General features: G+C 40.3%; 1 protein-coding gene across 2 annotated transcripts in view; it reads left to right on the forward strand.

Annotated features, from left to right (window-relative positions):
* Positions 1–24,122, forward strand: part of nyap2b (neuronal tyrosine-phosphorylated phosphoinositide-3-kinase adaptor 2b) — a 24,538-nt gene extending 416 nt beyond the window's left edge. The window contains exons 1-7 of one of the 2 annotated variants that reach the window (XM_046877212.1): positions 1–97; positions 4,286–4,481; positions 11,371–11,630; positions 14,281–15,300; positions 19,390–20,451; positions 21,328–21,425; positions 21,554–24,122. The exon at positions 1–97 is cut by the window's left edge and continues 416 nt beyond it. In XM_046877212.1, coding sequence (XP_046733168.1) covers positions 4,300–4,481; positions 11,371–11,630; positions 14,281–15,300; positions 19,390–20,451; positions 21,328–21,425; positions 21,554–21,769 — 2,838 coding nt within the window. In that variant the 5' untranslated portion in view covers positions 1–97; positions 4,286–4,299 and the 3' untranslated portion in view covers positions 21,770–24,122. The remainder of the gene's footprint in view (positions 98–4,285; positions 4,482–11,370; positions 11,631–14,280; positions 15,301–19,389; positions 20,452–21,327; positions 21,426–21,553) is intronic. The other variant, XM_046877213.1, reaches the window with a different exon arrangement.
* The last annotated feature ends 1,934 nt before the right edge of the window (positions 24,123–26,056 follow it).

The raw sequence follows: 26,056 nt of genomic DNA on the forward strand, positions 1-26,056 counted from the left end.
TCTCAGGATTTTAGCAAGGCTTCGTCTCAGTTCGCACGGCTGCGCAGGATTTACCTGAGCAGGTGTGAAGCTCAGCCTGCAGGGACTCGGCTGCTCTGTGAGTACTCCAGCACTTCTCCTTTCTCAAACACACACAAGTTCCTAAACTCACATTCTGGGGTCTACATTTCCCTTCAGCTCGAAGCTGATTACAGGCAGGTTTGACTGCTCATACTTGTTGCATTGTCACACGTCTTTCAGCTTTTTAATACATTTATTTATACAATTTTTATATATATTTACTTACATTGAACTACATACATATCTGCATAAAAACTCTTTTTTTCTGGAATATTTTTCATTTTTTGGAGCTCTAAAATATTCTTCCATGCATTATAATTACTATTATTTCACAAATATTAAAAAATCTTTTTTTCTTAATGCTTTTCATTGTTTGGACTGTTTTGTTTTACTTCATTATTGTTTATTATATTTTATTATTACTTCATTTCGCGAGTTATTGATTTGGTAGTAAGATGGACGATGATAAAATGGATTATTATTATTAAAATTCATTTATTTTTAAATATATTTTATAAAGTTTTTTTTTACGTCTCCCAATTCCAAAAAATTGTGATATTATTATAATTATTTTTAATTATTTGAGTTATTAATTTTTAATATTTATTTTAATTGTTTTTTATCTATGTTTGTTTTTCATAGTTCTTATGTTCTCTCCCAAAATTTTACACAATATTTGGAGAAATCTGTATAAAAGTGAGAGAGATTTGCATTACATTACAACAAAATTAAATTAAAAAAAAAATGATGCTTTTTGAATATATATTTGATTATATTACATTTTTCTAAAATGAAATAAACTCTGGGAATTTTAGAAATGTCTTTCAAAGTTCATAAAACATCGAATTCTGATGTGAACATTGCTTTAGAGTTAGGAAAAAGAGCTGTAAAGTTGCAGAAGAGCAGAGGATTGAGCTGATCCGTGTTATGGTCATGAGATCGAGACCATATCATCAGTCTGGTTCAGGACTGATTCGTGAGCTTCACCTTCATCACCAAGCTCATCCTTAATCCAGCTCGCAGTTGCTTAGCTACACGTTGCTTTGCTGCTGGTGGTGTTCCTCTGTTTGGAGGAAGTCAGTTGGTGAGACAAGAGAAGCGAGAGCAGGAATGTAGAGATGAGGCAGAAGTTTCTCAGGGAGCAGAGCAGGAGCGATTAATGAGAGAGAACATCCACAGGGTGTGAAGTCAAACGGGGATCATAACAATAATGCTGCTGCAGATACATGACTCATAACACTGCACCATAACAGCCTTCAACTTTCGGATCATTCACACCCCATGCTTATCTAAAAGCATGATCTAAACACACACACACACACACACACACACACACACACACTCACACCTGTTTTACATCAGGATTATTAGGAAATGTAGAAAACTTGTGCGATTGTGTCAGAGTCTGGCAGCACGATTCCCATCTGGCTGCCCTCATTAACCCCCTCCTCCTCTCTCTGCCAGCACACACACACACACACACACACACACACACACACACACACACACATGCATTAATGCAGCTAAATATAAAACTCTGTAGCCAAAAGGAAGCGTTTGGAAAGACTAAGTTTGCCTCATGTGGACCTGTCAAGGTCAAAACACAGATATTAATATTATTATGGGGACATTTGGTCTCCTGCAAGCTAGCTTTCCCAATACACACACACACACACACACACACACACACACACACACACACACACACACACACACACACACACACACACACACACACACACACACACTCACACACACCTCATAGACATAAACAAGCATGTTTCCAGGCTGCCTTTCAAATCCTGACCTACATAAAGTATAAAGGCAAGCTCACACGCTGTTCTCTTAGATCAGTATGACGTATTGCATCTCTGCTCTGCTGCACGTGCAATATTTCTGTGCTCGAGTCAACAAAAATACAAGCACGTGCACATCACAGATCCAGCGCATGCCAGGGATCCACTACATATCACAGACCAGGCACACATCACTGATATGAAGCTACATGTTAAACAGGTCATTCAATCATAATTACAGATTGGCTCATGTTGCAGATCCAGTGCACATCACAGATCCAGTGCATGTTACACATTGGGCACACACCACCGATTTGGTGCACATAACACATCAGGCACATGTCACAGATACGATGCATGCCACAGATCTGGTACACATCTGGTAAAGACTGGGCACACATATTAAGTACACGTCACACAGATCAGGCACATGTTAGAGATCTACTGCAGATAACAGCTCTAGGAAAATGTCATATGATGCATGTCACCCAGACCTAACAGATCTGGTACATGTTACAATTTGGGCAGATGTCACATATCCGGTGAATGTCACAGATCTGGTACATGTTTCAGACTGGACACACGTCACATTTCCGGTGCACGTCACAGACTGAGCACATGCGGCATATCTGGTGCACTTCAAAGATCAGGCACATGTAACAGATCTGGTAAACATCACATGTCAAACAGGTAATTTAATCTGGCACATGTGGTGCAAATCCAATTTTAGGTAGGATTAGGGCGGGGTTATCACATTTGATTTAAGATTAGCCCCGCCCATTTAATATCTACAGGACTGATATTAACATATATAGTTTTGCCATCCTCCTATTGGTGGATTTTGGTGGATTTTGGGTGAGCATCGTAGAAATGCTCACACTGAGGAAAAGATCGTTGTTGTTAATTGTCTTTATTGTTATTGGAACTAAACAGTCGCTGCTACGTCACATTATGCGCTCTAGGAATCCTATGTGATTTTTGCCTACAACAGCAATAAAAAAACCCACAGGTTTATAAGAAAACAGAAGCGAGAAAATCTGTGCTGCACATGAGCAACGACTCCAGAGCCCACAAGCAACACCGAGGCGTGAGAACTGACAGCGTGAGAATCTCACTGACCCAGAAATCCGACGTGCTCACGCAACAAATACGCACAGGGACCAGCTAAAATAGCACGCTTCTGTACAACTGGGTTAGCGCAAGTCACTTCTAGGACGGAGAAAGAACCCACGTCTCCGAGGAATCAAATCTTCGCCTGCTTCTTATTTGTTGATTTTTTTCTTCTCCTGTGCTTCCAGAAGAGACACAAGAGCTGCATTTACTGTATATTAGGGGCACATAGATATCACAGATTTATAGATTTTGTCCATTTATTACAGATTTGGTCCATGTCACAAATCCGGTTTCACGACTCAGGTGACAAATACGGTGCATGACGCAGATCTGGTGCACATCAAAGATATGACACACGCCCCTGATCTGGTGTCTATCTCAAATCCAGCGCATTTTGCAGATCTGGTTTAAGTCTTGAACGTCACAAATCCGGTGCACGTCTCACATCCAACCCACGTCACAGGCAAAGCCTATGTCACAAATCCGGTTCATGTTTTAGACTTTGTGCATATTTCAGATCCAGGGCATGACACAGGTTTAGCACATGTCACAAATTTGGTTTCTGTCTCAGGTCTGGTTTACATCGCAGATCCAGGAATGAAGAATAGAATAGACTTTATTTGTCACATATACATTACAGCACTGTTAAATTATTTTCTTCATATATCCCAGCTTGTTCAGAACCTGAGGTCAGAGAGCATGGTCGGTCATGAGACAGAACCCCTGGAGCACAGAGGTTTAAGGACCTTGCTCAAGGGCCCAAGAGTGGCCGCTTAGTTTTACCAGCACATCAGCACAGCCATCAGATCTGGTTCAAATTACAGACTCAGCAAATGTCACAGATCCGGTGCAGGTCTCAGATATGGTGCACATCTCATCTCAGACCTGGTGGACACCACTCAAATCTGGTGCAGGTCTCAAATTTGGCCCATTTCACAGATCAGGTTATTGTTTTAGACCAGGTTTAACTTTCACAGGTCTGGTCCAGGTCACAGATCTGGTTTATGTTTAAAATGCTCACATCTCTCAACCATCAGTTCCATCAACATGAAATACGTCGAGTTTTTCAAAACAAAGTCAGGGAACGTCATAGTAATCGCTCAGCAATGAAAACGCAGCCAGAGTGTTACCACAACGCCCCAGAGACAGTGATGTAACCTCTAATGGCTTCAATGATGCGACCATAATCACCACATCATGTTACTCATATGACTGATTACAACCACACACACACACACACACACACATGGCGATAAAGCCCAGACCGGAGCAAATCGATCAAACCGGAGAACCTTGCTGTGTATTGTATGTTCCAGGAAGTGCAGTTGGCATGCCCCTGACCATGATGAGCTCCAGAGAGGAAGAAGCATTGAGGTTTTTGCAGTACATCGAGGACAGTGGCCTGAGGGTGTACGGCGGCGTAGCGACGCGCGACCTGGTGTGGAATGAGAAAAGCCGGAGCGTTCCGGAGAAAAACGACAAGAAAAGAAAGCAGGACGAGGTGGTTAAAAGGTTGGTGAAGATGATCGCATGAAGCTTATGAGTTTGGATCATGCATCGGGGCGGAGCCTAATTAAAAAAAGTTTAAAGAATGTTCCAGTCTGATTGGTTGAACGTTTTTGTGGAAGGAGTCTCCAGTTTCAGAGCTTCGTAACCATCAGTAGTAAAGTGCTCACTTTTAAACAACAACCCGAAGGGGGCGTGGCCTATCAGTCATCCGTACAGTGTTCGATGGCACTGTGCCAGGGTGTGGAGATGCTGAGTGGGTGTTTGTCCTCTTGCTTTGGAGTGTGATTAATTTTTTCAGCAGTGGACGTATTTGGGCTTGTCCACATTCACAACTCATTTTGCCCTTGAACAACGATTTGCGATCAAGGAAATACCTTGATTTCCATGGCAGGAAAAGTGGCGTGGCCTTCTGTTTTTCAAAGATTGATGAGATCAATGTCCATCGTTTTGCTTTAATTAAAAATAAATCCAAACCTGATCAAGCCAAAAGTTCAAACCTGACATGTCTCAGCATGAGGTCAGCGTGGCCGTGCATTAATATTGGTACCACTTGACCATTTGGTGTTTGGAATCAATTGCTAGGAAGAAAAGGAAAACTATCAGTATCACAAAGACCAATGAGCTATGAAAGGAAAAGTTTAGCGAAAGTATCTATCGGAAACAAAAAGCTCTGAGGGGGTGAATATTTATGCAAGGCACAGTTTTGGCTGAAATCTCTCGTTCTTAGCAGATAGAGAAAAAACAAAAAAATAGATTTTTCATGAGGCGTATAAGTGGGTCAGTGAGACGACCCAGATTTTGCAGCAGAGAGAGAGAGAGAGAGAGAGAGAGAGAGAGAGAGAGAGAGAGAGAAAGGAGGGTTGAAGAGAAAGACAGAGAGAAATACAGAAAGAGAGAAAAAGAGAGAGAGACAGAAAGAGGAAAAACCTGTCAGCAAGAGCTTAAGTTTGAAAAGCGTGCTAGAAGGCGAAGCTGTTCTGCCTGGTGACAGCTGGAGCAGCCACGAGCCAATCAGATCGCTCCGTTCGTTTAGAGGAGGAGGGACTTGCTGCGTGTTCTAGCATTTGATTGGTTGGCCGTGTCTCTGGGAGTGAACAGCTGTGCACCAAAACACTGATACAGAAGATGAATTAAAGACACAAAAAAAACCTGCATTTTTTTTTCTCCCTGATTTTGAACACACACACACACACACACACACACACACACACACACACACACACACACATTGTTTTGCTATTCCAAGTGTCAGGTGTGATGCAGAACCTGACCTGAGGCTGAAATACGCTAATAACGGATCCCATGATCTATTTTGCACCTGTTCTCCTGCTTCTTGCTGCTGGAGGAAACGGGCAGAAGTGGTATAAATAAAACACTCGGCTGTCACACACACACACACACACACGCGCACACACACACCTGTGCCGAGATCCTGATACGACACCCGCTTGCAACTCTGATCACATGCAAAATCCCTTCCATTCCACATGTGACCATAAGTTTCCCATCATCACCAGGCTATGATGTGATCACATAAAAATCTACGAAGATGCAGTTTACCAGGCAAAATCCCAGAAAAACGTGTCAAACGTGAAAAACAAAAAAATCATATGAAGAAAATACACACATGCAAATAAAAAAAACGTGTGAAAATCATATAAAACAAATGAATCATAATAGAGATGTGAAAAATAATTAAAGAATGTGAAAAATGCTATTTAATCTATGCATTTTTCACATTCTTTAATTATTTTCACATCTCTATTATGGCTCTAAGCAAGCATTTATCATAAGGGTATGAATGCATCATGAGTATATGCAAGGAAATATGGGAGGTGGTACCTTAGATGTTTGGATCTAAAGGTTGTGAGTTCAAATCCCATCAACACCAAGCTGTTATTTTTGGGCCCCTGAGTAAGGCCCTTAACCCCATATATTCTCAGCTGTATGAAAGATATAAATGTAAGTCACTTTGGAAAGGTGTGTTTGCCAAAATACTGTCAAATGTAAAACAATAGGAAGAAGTCAAGTAAATCGCTCCTGATTTGGAATATTATATCATGTAAAATCAACAAAAGAATCATGTGAAATCATCAAAAAAACTATGAATTTTATAACAAAAATGAAGCATGTAAGTATAAACTAATCCTGTCAGGAAAAAAACATCACATGAAAATAAAGCCGAATGTGGGGGATGTGTCCAACACGTGAAGCTTTCTGTAAGGCTTACTTAATGACACCGAGGGTCTGGTGCTCTCCGACTGGCCGCTGTAATGGTGCTTTAATGGACTCTGTAATGACTTTATACATGGTTATCTGGATTAATGGTTCTCAAAGTGGGGTCTGGAGACCCCCAGGGGTCTGTGATGCTCATTCATTGCCTAATGCCTCAGAATTTCGGTTAGAGCGATGGAAATCACAGGCCACCATGATCAAAGTTATATTTATTATTGAGATAAATACAGTTAGCAGTTATTTGTGTGATTGATCCCTTAAACAGAAAATGTTAGACCTCAGAAACCTCAAGAACGAATCTGCAAACCGAGACTGCTCGAATTTGACAGTGAAATTCGGTCAAAATTTTAGAAATTAGGTGTGAAATTAGTAGAGTTTCTACTTTTTTGAACATACAGACATTTAAATTTGATACTGAATGAAACAATTATGTATAATTCCCAACATCCAGCTATGAAAAAGCAAAGAATTTTTCACTTCGGGTTGGAATTTCTAGTCAGGAACATCACAACTTTCCTTCAAATTCCAATTCCAGCAATCAACATCAACTCAAAATGGCAGCTCATGACATCACTGAACTGCTTTTTCATTGTCCCTGTACTTGTACTCTGCACAATGACATAATCTAATCTAATCTAAAATCTAATCTAAAATCTAAATCTGATCTGTAATTATATACATCGTTCCATGCTTCTTTCTAACAGAACAGAAGAGGAACGGCACTGAAGGCGGCCATGTTTTTTTCACCAACTTTGCCATTTCCCGGGTTCTTTATCATTTCAAACTTCCACGTCCAGCTGTGTATAAACACTTACACTCTCACATGCAGCTAATAACACCAAGAGTGATCAACATGAAACAGTTTGGTGTTGAGGTCTGTTCTGGAGAACATCTGGTCTGTTCCAAAACACTGGAACTGGAGACTCCTTCCAGAAATGTTCAATGAAACAACTCCTTACAGGCGGTACCACCATAGGAACAGTTACTCATTTGTTTATGTGCTTTTACGTAAAATACCTGAGAATTACACTGAATAATCGTATATAATGATTAAAATTCAATTTGTTAATAATTGAATAAATATTTATAATTATTTTTAGACACACGTTTTTCTAGCTAACAGTTCTCCGCCAGGATCACGAGTTGTAAATTTTTACGTGTTGTAATCGTAAACACATCTATAGAAATGTTTAAATAGACACCGGGAATGCGATAACGATGGCTGAAGCGGATCAGGCAGCGCTGAAAAGGCGAACGTTTTCGACAGGATGAAACTTTGTCAGCTCTGAAGCCACACAGCTGCTGTAACACTGCGCTCCTCCTTCTAATGAGAGCCTAAAGCCTGGTGTGTCACGTGTGTGTGTGGGGGTCTTGTCAGCTGTGTGTATGTGTGTGTGTGTGTGTGTGTGTGTGTGTGTGTGTGTGTGTGTGTGTGTGTGTGTCGGGACTGGTTGTGCCGAGCAGCAGTGGCAGATTTGGTGTCTGCTTTTTGCACAGGGACCTTGTTGCCAGGCAAAGTTAAACCCCTGACCAATGAACTCTTCTCTTCCAAGTCTTGCTGCTAACCAGCTGTGGGTTGGTCTGTTTGTGTGTGTGTGTGTGTGTGTGTGTGTGTGTGTGTGTGTGTGTGTGTGTGTGTCCACTTTGTATACACACACATGTTCAGATCATTCAAACCAGCCTGGTGTTCCTCGTGTTCACATCAGCAGGTTTTGCAGGTTTAGTTCTTTCATGGCTTTTGTCACTGGTTCATGCTTCCTGACTCTGCCATGAATAAATGAATAGTCTGATCTATAGAGTATGTTGTTCTAGATGTGGTTTACTCAAAAAACAGACAGTTAGTTGAAATTATATATAACGCATATAGAGAATGCAGCTTGAACTGGAATTCAGCAAAAAGGTCAGAGTTCGGAAATCCGGAAATTATTTATCTTTAATTTCTGCTCATTTTTGGATTAAATAAATCAAAATATAGCTAAATTCATTCATATAAACAAAGAATTCTTCACCTTAATTTGGATTTCCTACTCAGGAGCATCGGTTTCCTCAAATTTTGATCAAAGCTCCAAATTCAGCAGTCGACATCAACTCAAAAAAAAATGACATCACTGATACACGTATTGATACACGTATTTACTTTAGCTCAATCGACATACTGACATACCACCGAATCAAATAATGAATAAAATCAACACATCTTAAAAACAATTTGTTGTAATTATAAGAAAAAGAAACACATATAACATGCAGCTTGTATTGAAATTCAACTCAAATTTTAGAAGTGAGTTCTGAAATTTGTAGAAATCTCATTTCTTCTTTTTGTTGCGTTTTTTGTTGGCGTAATAAATATGAAATATTTCTCAAATTGTACAGACTTTCCCACAGTGTTTTATTCTTCTTTCCAGAACCCCCTTTTTAGATTTTATTTATTTAAAATTCAGAAATTTTATCCTTTTTTATAAAAAATTTGTAATTTCTAACATCCGGCTAGTAAGAAAAAAACTAAGAATTCTCCACCTCATGTTGGAATTCCTACTCATGAACTTTCTTCCAAGTTCCTCCAAGTCCAGCAATTAACATTAAATTAAAATTGCCACTCATGACTTCACTATAACACGTGTTAGCATTGGTCCATTCAACATACAGACATATTTAATAAAATAAATAAAATAATAAAACAGGCAATTGGTCGCGAGTGTAATAGGAATAAACACATATAGAACATGCGGCTTTAGTTTCGGAGATTCAATGAATTCCTGATTGTTCAGGATTGATGTTCACTAAAGCTGTACATTGATATCTATCACAGTGTGAGTTGTGTGTACCAGTAGTGTATATTATACGAGCAGTCCTGATTCCAACTGTAAGAGCAAAGCCTTCAATTTACTGCATCAGCAATCCCACAGATTCCCTTCTGTTTCAGCTCAGTCATCCTCATAGACAAATCGATGTTGTGTTATGTTGGGTTTTTTTCTGTGTGTGAGCGCAGCCTGCTAGCCGACGCTTCAGCAAAATCAATTCCTCTAAATGAGCCGTTTGTTCACATGAGCGAATCCAGCATGGGATAAATGATCAACAGTGGGTCGGATGAAAACACACACACTTAAAGATGTGCATGGATAAACAAACAGACTACACATCACTAAGCAGCCATGAGAGCTGAAGTGCATCACGTAGTTTACTGTACTGGATTTCTGAACTCACAAAAGACTCACAAAAGCACAAAAACGAAGTGTAAAACCGCTACTGATATCCTGAGTACAATTTGCTGAGATCTCAGAATGGGAGGAGCAAACTCTCCCTCTCTTCTGTCAATCATGTTTAATTCATGTTTATTTGTAGAGCTCATTTAACAATGGATGTTGTCTCAAAGTTTGATATAGAGGTTATAAAGTTGTATAAATGAATGTATAAGTTTAGTGACTATGTTTTTTCTTTATAATTTGATCTCTAAACCAGTGGCGACTGTGGCAAGGAAAAACTTCCTGAGTCAGTTGTTTAAAGTATTTGAGTAAATGTACATTGTTACTGTACTTAAGTAATTTTTTGGCTACTTTCTAGTTTTACTGAGTTTCAAAGATTTAAGCAACTTTTACTTTCTACTCAACTACATATAGGATTCAAATGATGTACTTTTAACTCCACTATATTTGAGCATTACCACTTACATTTTGCACCTTTTTTTTTTTTAAATGTCATTAACATTCCCCGACCTGCATCTTCTGCCTGGGACTTTTTTTTCATTCCAAAAACTTTGAAAACCAACTTTTGTTGACGTTAAAATTAAAATCTCTGTGAGACTGAGACCTGCATCACATCCTAGTCAGCGCTGAATATTTGGTTTTACTTTATCTAAAATGATTTACTTTATTTTATTTGTCCATTGAAAACTAATGAAATTTCTACTCTGGGACATGATAACTGTAATTTTTCTATTTGTTAATTGAAGATCCTTTTTGAAAGATCGCTTTCCAACTGTGTCTTTTTTTTTGACGCCTTGTTTGGTTTTTGTTTTATTCTGGAGTGTTAAAAAGGCTGTTTATATCAATGTTGTTAATGCAGTGTTGAGGTGTACGATTCAATTTGTGTTTTAGGAAATAAAACCTCACAAATCAACTGCGTTCGGTTTTATTTTGGTGTTGAGGACTAGTGCATCTTTGAGTCAGTGTTCAAGATGAGTCAAATACTTAAATACTGTTTAAAATCAGATTCTATAAGTCTTTTACTCAAGTCATATTGGAATCTGTGACTGTTAACTTGTAATGGAGAAAGTTTTTTAGTAATGTATCTATACATTTACTCAAATATGATTTTTTTTCCGATACTCTTTACACGTCTGTCCTGAGATGGCATGAGGAAGAAACTTAGAGAGGAGCCAGACTCAAAACAATGTCCATCAAGAGTTTCATCTAATAGATTGTACTAATGGATGATCTAAGATGGTTGCTGAAATCTTCCTTCAAGTTTCATCAAGGAACATCAAATCTAAATGGCTGCTCAGAGCATCAATGATACATGTATTCACTTGATCACAATCTGTTTCGAAGAACCAGGTGAAACTTCTAGAGTCCATACTTATAGGCACTGATACAATAAAGACTGTTGACTGAACCCAAACTCAGCACCATCTGAAATCTCTCTGTCTCTTTTCCTGTAGGACCAGTGAGGAGGTGGCAGTTGAGGGTAAACACCTGCGTATGGGATCTGCAACCATGTCGGAGCAGCAGCAGTTTTCCGTTCGCTCGCAGTCCCTTAACTCTGTAGGAGGCGCAGAGGAGGACGAGGGCAGCCCCAACTCCCGCAAGCAGCCTCCGCCTAAACCGCGCCGCGACCCCAACACCAAACTCAGTGCCTCGTCCGAGGCCATGGACCACAGCGCCACCACCTGCAAGGGAGGACACGCCCACAAGTGGGATGGTAAGTTGACGATCCTGAGCAACAGACAATAAAAAGTGATGTCCAGGAAACCACCATGAACAAATTCAATCACAGAGTCTCAAATGCCTGTAGATTTGCGGGTAAACTGATGTTCTTCCTTGTGACATTCCACAAATATTTTTAAACACATAAATCTGAAATGAACTGCTATAGAATTTCCACCTGCCCCCCCAAAAAAAAGATTATTCTCATGGGAATATTTTTGGGGAAAAAGAAGCGGTTGATTGATCTCTCAAAGCGCTTGTCTTTATTCCTCTACGAATGAAAGCTCGTCCAAGTTGTGGATGTTTTTCCTTTCTTCTTGGAAATACACACTCGTTGTTCTGCATGCCTCCATTTTTAATACGAGAGTGTTATTTTTACAGCAGACATCCACTAATCAGATTATGAGGCTGCACTGAGCCAGTGATTGGATTTCCGTGCAAGTTATTGAGTTATACATGTTATTTTTGGGGAAGGAAAAACAGAAAACCAGAAAAAAGGGGAGAAAAAACAATGAGTTTTTATGTGTAATATCAATGGCGGGGCTTTTTAATGTGATTAAAGTAACATTAAAAGTGCAAAAAAAAAGATGTTCATGTAGTCATGCAATCAGATAGTATTTTGGATCTCAGCGCAAAAGTGTGTAGTGAGGAGCGAGGAGTGTGTTACTGTAGGGAGCACGCAGATCTTCCTCAATGCCACGGCAACCGACCCACAGAAACAGAGAACCCCCCTTTCGGTGCTCCACCAATCATAAAGTCAGGCATCAGCTTCAGCCAATCATCAGCGAGCTGACAGGACGTCAGGGCGAGAAGGCATCCAATCCCATTTAGGCTCTGTCTGGTTTAATCCAATTGGAGATTGACAGTAGTGGGATGCATGCTGTTCGTTGTGTGTTGCGAGGAGGAGGAAAAGAGGGGCGGAGTGGACAAAAAGGGGAGGAGTCACCAGGTCAGGTGGAATTCATTCAGAATGAGAGATTGACCTAGATTTAGAGGATATTCGGGAGAAAGGGCGGGGCTAAACAGAGACAGGGGGAGAGGGAATGTGAGAGGAAAGATGAGTGCATACCAAAACACAGAAATGCAACATTCACCCCTCCCCAACTACTCCTGCCACCCCCACCCCTGCCACCCCTGCCACCCCCACCCCTGCCTTATACATCATTAACACGTCTATGGTGATTTTTTTTTTTATTAGCGCACAGGCACGTGGAGGGGTTTGAGAAATGACTTTAATCTGGATGCAGTGCAGTTTCACCCTCTTCTCTTCCTTTTATCTGCATCCTCCACACCTTTCTGAGATAAAAGAGCATCGCTGAGCAACCCGCTAATCAATGGCGCACATCATTGCACTTTTTCTGATTTCACTTCAGAAGAGAGGGTGAGGGTGGAAAAGAAGCGATGGATAGAATAGTGCATGGTATTTTTATATATTTAAATGAAACCTTGTACCTCATTAATGAATCAGATGTCATTTAAATACACAATGAGAGAAGCTGATAAAACTAGAAAAAAAGGCAACAGAATTTAGAAATATCTAAATAAATGTATTACATTTCATTTGGTAGTGTAAAATACATTATAAAAGTGTTACATAAATCAGTCCATATTCGGGATGCGCATCTCCGTAACTGAGGCCGATGCGATTCGCATTATGATGCATAGCCAAAGATACGATACATTAAAGATACATATGAAGCAGCTACCGATGAAATGTGATACGATTCAACACTATTGCGATGCAGCGCGATCCGATTATCATTCGATTCAACACGATGAAATTGTGAAAATCTGATGGTCAGCAATTCAATATTGTACAAATAATTCACTTTTATTTCTTTGGTTCAGGCAGAAAGAAAATCATCAATTTACTTAAATACCTTTTGTATTTAATAAAAAAAGATGGAATAGTGATCTCCATAGTGATATCTCATATTCACGTAGCAGCAGCGGTGCTGAGAGAACATAGAACACTGTACGCTCGAGAAACAGTTTAGCGAGGAGAAATGAATCTACAAATCAAATATTGGTCGCCAATGATTGGTCACTTTCAAAATAATAAAAGTATAGTGCATCTACTATTAATTATATATAAATAATACATTGTTTTTTACTAATGCTAATATGCTGAAAACAACGCATTGTGATGCAAATGCCAACATGCATCCGATGCGCTCTTTATTAAATCGATGCATTACGTTGTTACCTTTTATACTGATGCACCAAAGCGAATCAGTGAATCTCACCATCTGCATGGCGTTTAAAGGAAAATAACCAACAACAGTAATCATAGTTTTTGTTAGCACTAATAGCAGTTTTAAACACTAGCTTCTATTATTTCTCTCTCCAATTTTTAAAAGGTACAACATAAACTTTTGCAACAGAGTTTTACTCTTTTTAAAGGCTCCTAACCGGAGAAAGCTTGCTTATTTTAAAATATCTTATTCAAGGTCTTTAATTAACATTTTATTGCAGGTCCACTCTGCGACTCGGTTTTGAGGCTGCAACTTTCTCACATCTGCATTCTAACATGCAGAACATTGAACCAACCATTTTCATTTTAACCAATGCCTCATTTTAGTGATTGTACCACTGATTCAACAATGCTAATTTCTGCTCCTCGTTTTTCCCCCCTGTTCATCCAGTGACTCAGGGCTGCAGTGAAGAGTGTAGACGAGTTCCACCGCCCAAGCCGAAGAGGAATCCCAACACACAGCTGAGCACTTCATTTGACGAATCCTACATCTTGAACTCGAAAGACTCACCCCCAATGGCGCCTTCTCCTATCTCTCCTGTTTCTCCTCCACAACCTCAGAGCCCTCAGCAAGACTCTGAGTCTGAGGAACCTGTTTATATTGAGATGTCAGGGAACGCAGTGCGAGATCCAGGCTCTCGCCCCGAGCCTGAGGAGCCAGGCGAGGCCGTGTATGAGGAGATGAAGTACCCCACGTTTGATGACTTTGATTCACGCTGGGATTTTTTTGGGTACCGCTCTCAGTGCATCACACCATGTCCGTCTGATATGGACATCCATGCTGCCATGAACTACAACTCCACACCTCGGAGCGCATCCCATTGCGACATCCCTGCCCCTTTCCCCAACCTGCTATCGCACCGTCCACCTTTGTTGGTCTTCCCGCCGGTGCCTGCACAGTGTTCCCCCAATTCGGATGAATCCCCACTCACACCGGTGGACGTAAATAAGCTGGCCATGTTAGAGAATGCTGCCTACTCCAAGTCTCCCTCGTCCTCATCCTCATCAATGGAGCCCCTCAGTTCTGCCTCTTCCTCTCAACTCAGACGTGCTGAGAGGGAACTTACGGCGACGCCCACTATCACAGTCTCAGGTCGCTCTTCGGCACCGCCGCTGCCATGCTCTCTCTACAGGGGATCCTCAAGCTCTGCAGGGGCTCAGCGCAGCCACTCGGCATGCCCATCTCCTGTCAGCATGGGCCGTTGTCTCACACCGCTCAGCCTCATGAGAGCGCCACCTTTTGAAGGCGGAGCTGCCTTGCCTCGGCACCACAGTTCGGCGCAAAACGTAGCAGCAGGACGCTCACGGACACCCACCAGTCCTTTGGATGAGCTCACTAACCTGTTCACCAGTGGCAGGAATATGCTGAAGAAGAACTCTAGTGGCCGGAAGAGTAAAGAGCCTGCTGAGAGTGAGTTCCATTAAAGTCTGACTATCGATTGGGTTAATCAATAGGGACTAAATAGAGCAGTCAGTGAGATAAATTATCAATTAGGGATCAAATCTGTGTAGAGTTTAAATTAATAGTTGGCAATCGAATAAATGCAGGACAATTTTGTATTAGGAGAGATACAGATTAATAAATAAAATATATTATGGTTAAGATATAACCTTTAACATTGTTATACAGAGCTAGAACATCTGCTTGCTGCATTTATAAGCGAAATGGTAGATCAGATGTTGTATTTGTGAACGAAAAGTCGTGAAATCAAACTGAAGCAGCACCAAGGTGCTATTGTTGACTTAGAATGGAGATGTGTTCTGATGATCCCATCATAACTTAAGAAAATGTTGAGACATGGGCTAGCCTACCCAGAAGCCTTAAAGAATAATGATTAGATTAGATTAGATTCAACTTTATTGTCATTACACATGTACAAGTACAAGGCAACGAAATGCAGTCACACAGTATGGGGGATCAGTATGGGGTTGTATATAATTTAGCAAAACAGAACAATTAAGAGAGCTAAAATTAGGCTTTGAAACACCAAAAACACAAAATACACTTTCTAACACAGAGGCAACTGAACTCTGAGAGTAAGGCATCTCACAAGTCAGGAGAGGTTTACATCCTGGCAGCATCCCAAAATTTAAATGGCACCTGAAAAATTTAATATTTTTCTATTTGTTTCCGCATCGTAATATCCAAAAATCGTAAATTGAACCATTGTAACTCGGGGACTACCTGTAGTTTGTAGACAGATATGTTAGCTAGCTCCCCAGGGACATCAACATTATGAACTCTAAATGTGTAAAACATTCATTTGAATCCACCACGTTACCAAATTTACTCATGTGCCCATGCTTAGAATATTTTAAGCATTTCAGGTAAAATAAGCATGGAAAGTTTCCAAAAGGTTAACAGTAATGCATGACCATGAATTAGGTAAAAATACTGGATTAGCAGCAGCCTGCACTTTCTGGTGTTTTCCCCACTCCCACTTCAGCTCATCATCCTATTAGGTAAAACTGAGCTGGGTTAAACTGGGTTAAGTCAGAAGAGAAAAAACGGCAAACTGTGGATGACGGCATCCATTTTTCCACCAGCGTTCAGGGGATTTTCGGCCTGCTAGCTCTTAGTTCGGATCGTATTATTTAATCCGCTGAGATTAAGAGCACCATGTATAATCTACGGCACCATGTTTTTTCTACAAATACGGAAACAATTTTTAAACCTGGAGAACTCCCAGAGCTGCAGAGAGGTAGATGGAGTCAGAGATTTGCATCGGGCTCAATGGAGAGCATCTCGGTGTTTTACCTGGCCGTTTGTGTTCAGCCACAGTAAAATACACAGCACAGTCCAACATGTACACTGTAGCTCTGGGGTTTATGATTTTTGAGCTCTTGGTACAGCGTTAGAGATGAAACCTGAAACCTTTGTTTTTTTCTGCAGTGGTTGGACCAAAAATGAAAGAAAGAGAAAAGAACGTTGGGCACGAAAGACATGTATTAGCACCCAATTTTCATTTATTTAGACATTTAGATTCACAAAGAAGGATTATTGTTGCTAAATAAAGCGAGGGTGTGTGTGTGTGTGTGTGTGGGGGGGGGGTGTTCTGTTATGGATAACTGGCATGACATTGAAACCATGTGCCTTCGTTTTTTTTTTTTTTTATTGATGTCTGATTTACAATTCGTCATCAGGATATTTTTCATCAGATTCTAGTTTTTTTCCCTGTTTGCTGGGATTTGCTGGTTTGGAGCAGCAGGAAAATAGAAATTTCTAAAACAAGACTTCACAAAATAGCGACAATCTGCAAGCTGTCGCTTCTGCTATATTTCATCCCTAGAAGACTTTCCTGAAACAAAGGTCGAGCCCAAAAACCCTTTTGAACCTCCCTATTTATTTCTCATGAGCATTGTTAGGGTGCAGCACTGATACATGTGTGTGTGTGTGTGTGTGTGTGTGTGTGTGTGTGTGTGTGTGTGTGTGTGTGTGTGTGTGTGTGTGTTGGGGTGTGTGTGGATGAAGCCACGTGCATGCGGAGCAGCTCTTGTTGGCAAGCTTTTGCTCCTCATGGTAACAGAGGAAGGGAACTCCCTACTGAGTCACTCTCTGAGGAACCGTCAGCCAATCACGATGCAGGTCACAGCCACTACGTTTCAGCAAACACATGAAGTTCTCAAAGGAAAAAACAAGCTCTGGCTGAAATTGTGCTGCACAACCTGCACAGACATGCACTCTGCTAAAGAAAGGAAAAAACCAAACACTTCTTTTTCTTCACCACGACTGCTTTCAGCTCATACAATTAGTCCAGTGTTAATTAGGGCCATGGCCTGATTTTTTTTTATCTTCATTTAAGATTAATTTTCCCTGTTTTTAAAGTATATACGTAATGCAGTTTTATCACTTCTTTTGCTCCTGCCATGTGGCTTGCGGTCATCTGATTTGACTCTGTTGGCATTTTCATATGGAGTATGACACGAGTACAAATTTGCATTCATTCTCATGCCAAGTTTCGGGATTGTGTTTGATCGGTAGGTCTGGGATGTTGGTGGAAAACAACATCAGGCCGCTGATCAATGGTTCACAAATGAACCTGAACTGGCAATGGTCTAAAAAGCCCTCAGAGAATCGAGACACTTCTCAACAATTATTAAAACCTCATTTGAGAAGCAAATTTCTGAGACATGTTTTGTTTCATATTGCAGGGTTAAGTGATAATGCTCATTATACAACTACCTACACTGAAAACATCACAGATCACAAGCTGCAAAGGAAAAACAAGCTCAAATCATCTTCAGGTGCAAAGTGACACCAAGTGGCCAAACGATTTTCACAAGCAATGTAATGTAAAAGAATAAAAAACAAACATTTTCAACCAACATTTTTAATACACGTTGGTTCTTTGCTCATTTTATGGTCCTAATTTGCTAATTGAGCCTGCAAGCCTGAATCAACGCAAATCACATTCACCTTACATGCTTTATTTTCCAGAATTAACTTTCTCCTACATGTTGTTTAGATGATGCATTTTTATATAAGAGACACATAAAACAAAAAGGGCAATTCACACTTGAGCATTCCTGACAATCCCACCATGTCCAATACACTTCCATGTAATTTATTAAAAAAAAATAATTTTATCACTTCTTTGGAAAATCATGAGGTGTTTGTTACACACAACAACATTCACAATAAGTATAATCTTTCTTCATCTTTTTGTAAGTTGAAGAGGTTGTACACAATAAAGAAATAAAGAATTGTAGCTGTTTAGACCAGAAGCTTAAGATCCAACCACCTGCTTTTGGGTCCAATTGGATCCCAGTCCTGTTTTATTTCAAGGACACCAGTTTCAAAATAGTTTGGGGGGTGTGGACAAATATTGTAATACGTTTTTTTGTTTGTTTGTTTTTTAACATCACCCAGTCTAATACTCCCAACCTACAACACCACTCAATCAGGACTACAGTCTAAATTCAGGATGTGCATCTCTATAACAAAGGCAAAAAGGCCTATGTTCTGGCCTATAATCTGTATTCTATGTGACTCTCAGGACACGCCTTGGTCTCCGTAGTGTTGTGATACGTCATAGTCATGCAGCAGGACTTCAAAAAAACAGTTTAGCGAGGAGAAATCAATCTACAGATTAAACCCTTTGTTATTTTCTAAATAATAAAAGTATAGCGCATCTACTAACAATTAAATATAAATAATCGGCTTTTTATCCGATGCATATATGTTAAAAACTGAGCATCGTTATTTAAACGCCAATTTGTACCCGATATTATATTAGATACAATAAGAAGCAATGAAAATCTAAATTGTTCAATGTTTCATGTACAAAATGATCAAGGTCATTACTTGTTTCTGGTTAAAGGAAGTTATAGAGAAGATTAAGACAACACACTTTATATCCTTAGTGGAAAGATTTTGTAAAAGTCTTTGTGCCACACAAGACCAAAATTTACTCAGTTTGAAAAAAACAATCTATAAAAGGTTATTCAATGTTACAACATGAATAGAGGTCTGTAAACGGATGTTTTTGTTCTTCCCAAGGTGAAGCCAAAGGAAAGGGTCATGGATCTGAATCTAAGCGGGAGCACAAGGAGAGGGGCCACCTCAACAAGGAGTCCAAAAGGGACAAGGAGCGCAGTGGGAAATCCTCGCATCGGCGTGAGAGCAAAGATCGAGAGCCTAGTGGCATTGAGGCCTTACAAAGACGTGACAGTAAGGAAAGAACCGGCAGCAATGCAGAGCCTTTTGTGAGACATGATAGCAAGGACAAGGGCACCAATGTGGAGCTGGTACCAAGACGCAACAGCAAGGATAGGGGAACCAACATGGAGCCTGTACCAAGGCGCAACAGCAAGGACAGGGGAACCAACATGGAACCGGTACCAAGGCGCAACAGCAAGGAAAAGAGCAGCAATGCTGAGCCAGGAACAAGGCGAAACAGCAAGGACAAGGGCAGCAATGTGGAACCAGTAGCGAGGCGAAACAGCAAGGACAAGGTCTGTAGTGGTCCAGAGCTACTGCCCAAACAGGGCAGCAAAGATAGAGGGTGCAGCACCAGTGAGCCCATAGTGAGGCATGACAGCAAAGACTGGATCAGTAACAATATTGAACCCTTACCTAGACGTGACAGCAGGGATAGGATCTGCAATGGCTCAGAGCTCATGCTTCGGCAAGACAGCAGAGACTTTTTGAGGAACGGTTTGGAGCGATATGATAGCAGAGACCGAAGCGCTTATGGGCCAGACTTGTTACCTAGGCACAGTAGTAAGGATCAGGGAAAAACCGGCCTGGAGAGTCGAAGAAACAGCAAAGAAGGAAGAAAGAACAGTGTGGATTTTCTTCAGGGTAACAGCAACATGGTGGACTCTGTGTGGGACTGTAAGGAACGGCTGAGTAATGGGGTAGAGGTTGTAAATAGGAGAGACTACAAAGATAAAGGAATTCCCTTAACAGAAGCCCATCACAAAAGTAAGGACAAGAGCAGCTTCAGTACAGAGTCTCCCAAAGCACATGATTGGGATACAAGGTCTGGACCTCCATCTATTATGTCCAGCCGGAGTAGACGATCACCTGTTAGTCCTACAACACTTATGGGGAATTCTGGTGAGTAATTTACTGCATATGATGGTTCCTTTGGTTAACCATTATTTACCTTACAGTTTATGAAGTTTTTTTGTTTTTGGTTGCTTAAATGGCGATATACTTATGTACAAGTATGAATTTTTGTATGATACAGTATATACAGAATAAATATGGGTGGAATATATAGTAGTGCAGTGATAAACAAGTTATGGATGGGGCAAAAAAGGATTGTGGATAAAGCAGTGCAAAAAAAAAACCCAGTAAGTGACAATGCAGTAGTGTATTTTGACATTGTATGATGATCAGCTGTTTAGTGCAGTAACAGCCACAGGAAAAAAGCTATTCTTCAACCTGTTTGTGCGGCTCTGAGACACCTGTAGCGTCTGCCCGATGGGAGAAGGGTGAATAATCCATAATTGGGGTGAGAGGTATATTTGGTAATGCCCCTAACCCTTTGCAGACAGCGTTTCCTGTGAATGGGGGTTCAAGCCCTGGTATTGCCAAGCTGCCAATCTTGAGGCCCTTGAGCAAGGCCCTAAACCCATTGTGCTCCAGGGGCACTGTTACATTGCTGACCCTGAATTGCTGGATTCTGAGATATGCTGGACATGGGCAATGGTAGCTCAGTGGTTAAGGGTAAGGCTAACTGTTACCAATTGGACTTTGTATCAGAAGGTCATGAGTTCAAACCCCAGCACCATGAAGCTGCCACTACTGGGCCTTTGAGCATGGCCCTTAACCCTCAACTGCTCAGTTTTAAGTTTCTCTGGATAAATATGCGAAGAAAGAATTTCACTGTGCTGTAAATACATGTGAAAAGTATAAAGCACTTTTTAACCTTTAGGCTTTTTTTCAACTGACCAATTTGTTATAATGGATTTCCATCACTTCTTGCAGAATTCAAGATGGTCCCGAAGGTAGCTCAGTTCCTGTCCACACCACTTGCACCATCTCTATTAGACACACCTCAGAGACGACCTTCAGAGACCCAAGAGGTACCAGTAAAGTGTTTGTGTATTTACAGATTTCTTGTACCATTGCAAATTGAAATGAAATGAAAAAGCTCTTGCCATAAAATCACCAGAATGTTAAAGATCTTATTTCTCTTTTTCAAAACCCGTAGATGCCGCCCTTCCCTTGGCTATGTGGTGACAGCACCATGATGGAGACCATTCAGAGGAAACAGCGGTTGTGCTATGAGATCCGTTCTCGTCCACGGCCCCCTGAACGGAGTCAGACGGAAAACACGCCTAGCTGCAAGAAAGCCAATGGGCAAAAGAAATACGGCCCACCCCCATATCCTACTCAGACTACTCTCTTTTGGGACACCGCAATCTGATTGGTCACTTAGCACTTCAGGATTTCGCTTTGCTCCTCCCACTGGCACCAGATTGAGGGGAGCAGCCAGTCATCCCCAGCACTGTTTTCGCTAAAAGACAGGCAGTGGGATTAACCTAGCAATATTTCTGAGCGTGCCGATCGTCAGGTTTTTGTATTAACCTTTATCTAATATTTTTGTATTGTGATTTCCTTGTAAATGGAAACTAGCATTAACAGATATTTTCTAAACAAAATGGAATATCTTTGCAAAGAATATGTAGAGTTAGCACAAGACAGTTTGTTCTTTTGTACTTTTCGCATTGTTTTTTTTTTGTTTTTTTTAACACTACAATGCAAACTATGAAATGAAACCATTAACTTTCGCAGGCCTTTATCCTATCAGACATCTCAAAATTCCTATGGTATGTTAAAAATAAAGCGTATTTTCACAGTGGATGTGAAATTAGACTAGGGCTATCTTGCTTTTTTCGCTGCCTTGCCACACCATGAATTTGACAGTAATGTGCAATTAACTGGTATCGATTTTATTTAAGATTTTTTTTTTCTTCTATTTATTATTTATGTTTTCGTGTGAGCTTTGGCTTTAGTATGCAAGTCAAAATAGAAGGTTTTGTATGCAATGTAAGCATGAATGAGTTCAATGTACAAACATGGCACAGCATAATGGCAAACAGTAGGAGTTTGTGAAAGGGTAATGGAAGAGAAGACCAGGCTGTAGACATGAATTCCTTTTATTTTAGGAAATCTATTTGTATTTGGTGAATTTTTCTCATTTTTTTTTCAATGGCAAAAGTTGTAGCCATTACTTTGGGCCAGTGTTTGCCCAGAGTTTAATGACAATCTTAAAGTATTCTTGAAATCTTTAAACACTATTTAAAATGTTTTGTGCTTGTTTACGAAGGTCTCTGAAGAGAAGGTCATTTAATGGCTTTGTCACGCTTACCGTATTAAGAAGTGTGATTTGAGGGTTTTGTGATGGACACAATCAGCCCTATTTGGGCATTCGAAACCAATGACCAAAGGCTCTCAGCTCGAGCCTTAAAGGACGTAGCAGCTTTAGCTACATTACTCAGTAATTGAGAATAATAAAGGTAAATAATGCACTCCCATAATCTTCTACATCAATTGTTGGATACTCAACATTCTCCCTCTACCTCAACCATTCAGATTATTTCAAGTGGTCATTCGTGTCCAAAGCATTTTTGAACCTGGGAGTTTGGAGTCAGGGGTGGACAAATGATAAATCCATTAGCTCATCCATTGCGTAAGCTTCGATGTGCTGCCTAGAATTGTGAATTGGTCACCTGGAAACCTAATTGACATGGCTAACATTGCGTATTGTTAGGTCGGCGTGTTATCAAACAATCAAAGGAAACAAATGAGTTTTTGATGTAGCATAATTGGTTTGGCTGGACGACAAACAGGTTTGCAAATGTTCATTTTCTTACTCGATATCTTCAGCCACAAAGTGACTCTTCATTGTGCAACAAAAGCATTTCATGACCACTTTGCACTAGACTTCTTTTCTTACTTGTGCAAAATTCTGATTTGTTCACCTCAGAATTGACCCCTTAATAAACTTCATATGGGTAAACGTAATGCCTGCACATCATATGTTGGTCAAAAGGCATTAAACAGTGTAGCTTAACGAACACTAGCTAATGCGATGTTCGCATTTGTACAAGTGTTTATGCTTCAAAAAGCCTGATCCTAAGCTATTAACCCATACTGTCATCTTTTGGGATTTGGGAAAAGATAAAGCACATAATCGCAGACTCATGGTCAGTTTAGTCACGCTAAATAATCGCATTAAATTCTTTAATATACTAAGTGATAACGTTCTCCATGTCAGATTTTATTTTAAAGATCTCCTATATATGAAATATATGATAAAGTTTGGAGTTGTTCTTGGCTCAGTAAAACTGGACACCATGAAACTCAAAGTAAGCTTGAGGTAGTAAGGTTTGCTTCTTGCCCAGTAGCATGTTTGGCCAGGAAATTGTACAGCGCAAACCCAGTTAAATGAAGCCAAAACACATCAGAGTAGCCATGACTGTATGACTATGCTATGTTTTTTTCTTATCCTGTTCGTCCATGATGTATGCAAGTCATTTATTACATGATTATTCACATTCACTCTGGAGTTCCCCGACGGTGCTGTTTTAAGGAACGCTGTAACCATGTACACACTTTCTGTATGTAAAATGTGCACTGTGACTGGTAGAACGACTACGTCCTTTGTCTTATTGCACTGAGTGTTCTCTTATTTGTATAGTAATGTTTGAGGAAACAACAATAAAGGTTGTCATGAGGGTCTTTCTGAGAGAAATAAATATGAATTTCAAATCAAACACTTTCTGTTTTGTGACTTAGACCTTGGAAAGGGTGCTAATCCATGTGTATGAATATAAGGCACATATTATGGACAATATTCCTTAAATGCATGACTTTTGGAGAGAATGGATAGAAAAGCGCAAAAGCGTGTGGAGAACATGCTAAGTTCTCCCCGGAAACATGCTAGCCGCTAAGCTACCATGCTTAAATGTTTAAATACGAATACAGATACAAATCTTAAACAAATTGTATTAGCAAATTTGTCATATTATCAAAAAAATATTCCATGTACTGTATATTACACCACCAGAATAGCACAACTTAACCATATTAGATAGAAAATAAATGAAGGGCTTTAAAAGGTGACCTGATTAGACATTTTCCCACTTCAGAGGAAAGCCACCCGACAAACCTTTGTGTGATTGGCCAAAAATGACTGCAAGCACTCCAATTCTTCCTTTAATTTGTGTCTCATAGATAAAAACAATACAAGTACACAATAACAGCAAGGACACACTCACCATTAGGAACGAATAGCCAATCCATAGACTGCTCCAGCTGAGCAGACAGCTGGGCACGCTGGTGTTTTGGCTGTGGTCTGCCACGGCTGGAGCTGGAGCTTCACACACCACACAGCGGCAGATGTATTGGTAAATCTCTCCACATGATACAGGCATCATGGGCAAAGGGTTAACTGGCATAGTTGCAGTAGGAGAATTGCATAGTGCTGAAAACATGGCAGCTTGGCTACCGCAATGACAGGTGGGCATATAGATAGATGTTAAAAATTGTGTGATTTATGTAGTGATTACATTTTTTCCTCCGGATTATTTATTACCTTGTGGACCTACAACACCTTGTCCTTGATCTCCAGCATCTCCAGGTGGGCCTGGAAATTCAGAAGCTCCTGGATTCCCAGGCAACCCATGAGGGCTTATTTGACCCTTAGAACCTAAAGGAGTCACAACATAATTATAAGGTACATTTTTCTGTGTTGCCAACATTCTCCTCTAATCATTTCAAGTCAAGTCAAGTTTATTTCTATAGCGCTTTTCACAACAGACATTGTCTCAAAGCAGCTTTACAGAAATCAACATCAAGGTGAATGGTGTGTGTTTATCCCTGATGAGCAGCCGTGGCGACTGTGGCAAGGAAAAACTCCCTTAGATGTTATGAGGAAGAAACCTTGAGAGGAACCAGACTCAAAAGGGGAACCCATCCTCATTTGGGTGACATCAAGAGTTTGATTTCAAAGGGTTGAGGTGAAAGCATGTTACTTTACCAGTGGTTCCTGGATTTCCAGGTCATCTACTCCTTGAGGTCTTGGAGGCCCTTGTGCCCCAGGCTGTCCTGCTGGACCACTGTAAGGGCGATTCAGAAAGGGTGGTACCACTGTGCAGTTCGTACCTTTTGGACCTGGAATAATGGCGAGCGCATGCCAAACACGTGACTAATACAAATTAGAAATCAGAATTTTGATGGGATGCAGGGCATTAAGTCCAGGGAAACCTAAATCACCCTGTACAAATACAAATCTATCTTACAGATTATTTTCCATCTACACATCATGTTCCAGATCACTATCCAGCTAATGATCATTTCACAAATAGGGAAAACATGTGATAACATCAAAACCTTCTTACTTTTTCTACATTTGGGAAGATCATCAGGTCCAGGTTTAACTAGAAGACCTGGAGGACCAGGATTTCCAGCATCTCCCTGTGGGTTAGAACACAGATCATTAAAGTTTGATGTTCATTGAGGGCAAACAATTCCATTATATAATTAAAAAATTTTAGTTTTTTTTGCTGCGATTATCCCTCACATTTTTCCATTTTCTGCAGAAACACCTCAACTCAGCAAAGAAAGAAAGAAAGAAAGAAAGAAAGAAAGAAAGAAAGAAAGAAAGAAAGAAAGAAAGAAAGAGGACGATTTTGATGTGATTCTTTTT

This window comes from Silurus meridionalis, chromosome 20 (assembly GCF_014805685.1).
Source record: "Silurus meridionalis isolate SWU-2019-XX chromosome 20, ASM1480568v1, whole genome shotgun sequence".
NCBI lineage: Eukaryota > Metazoa > Chordata > Actinopteri > Siluriformes > Siluridae > Silurus > Silurus meridionalis.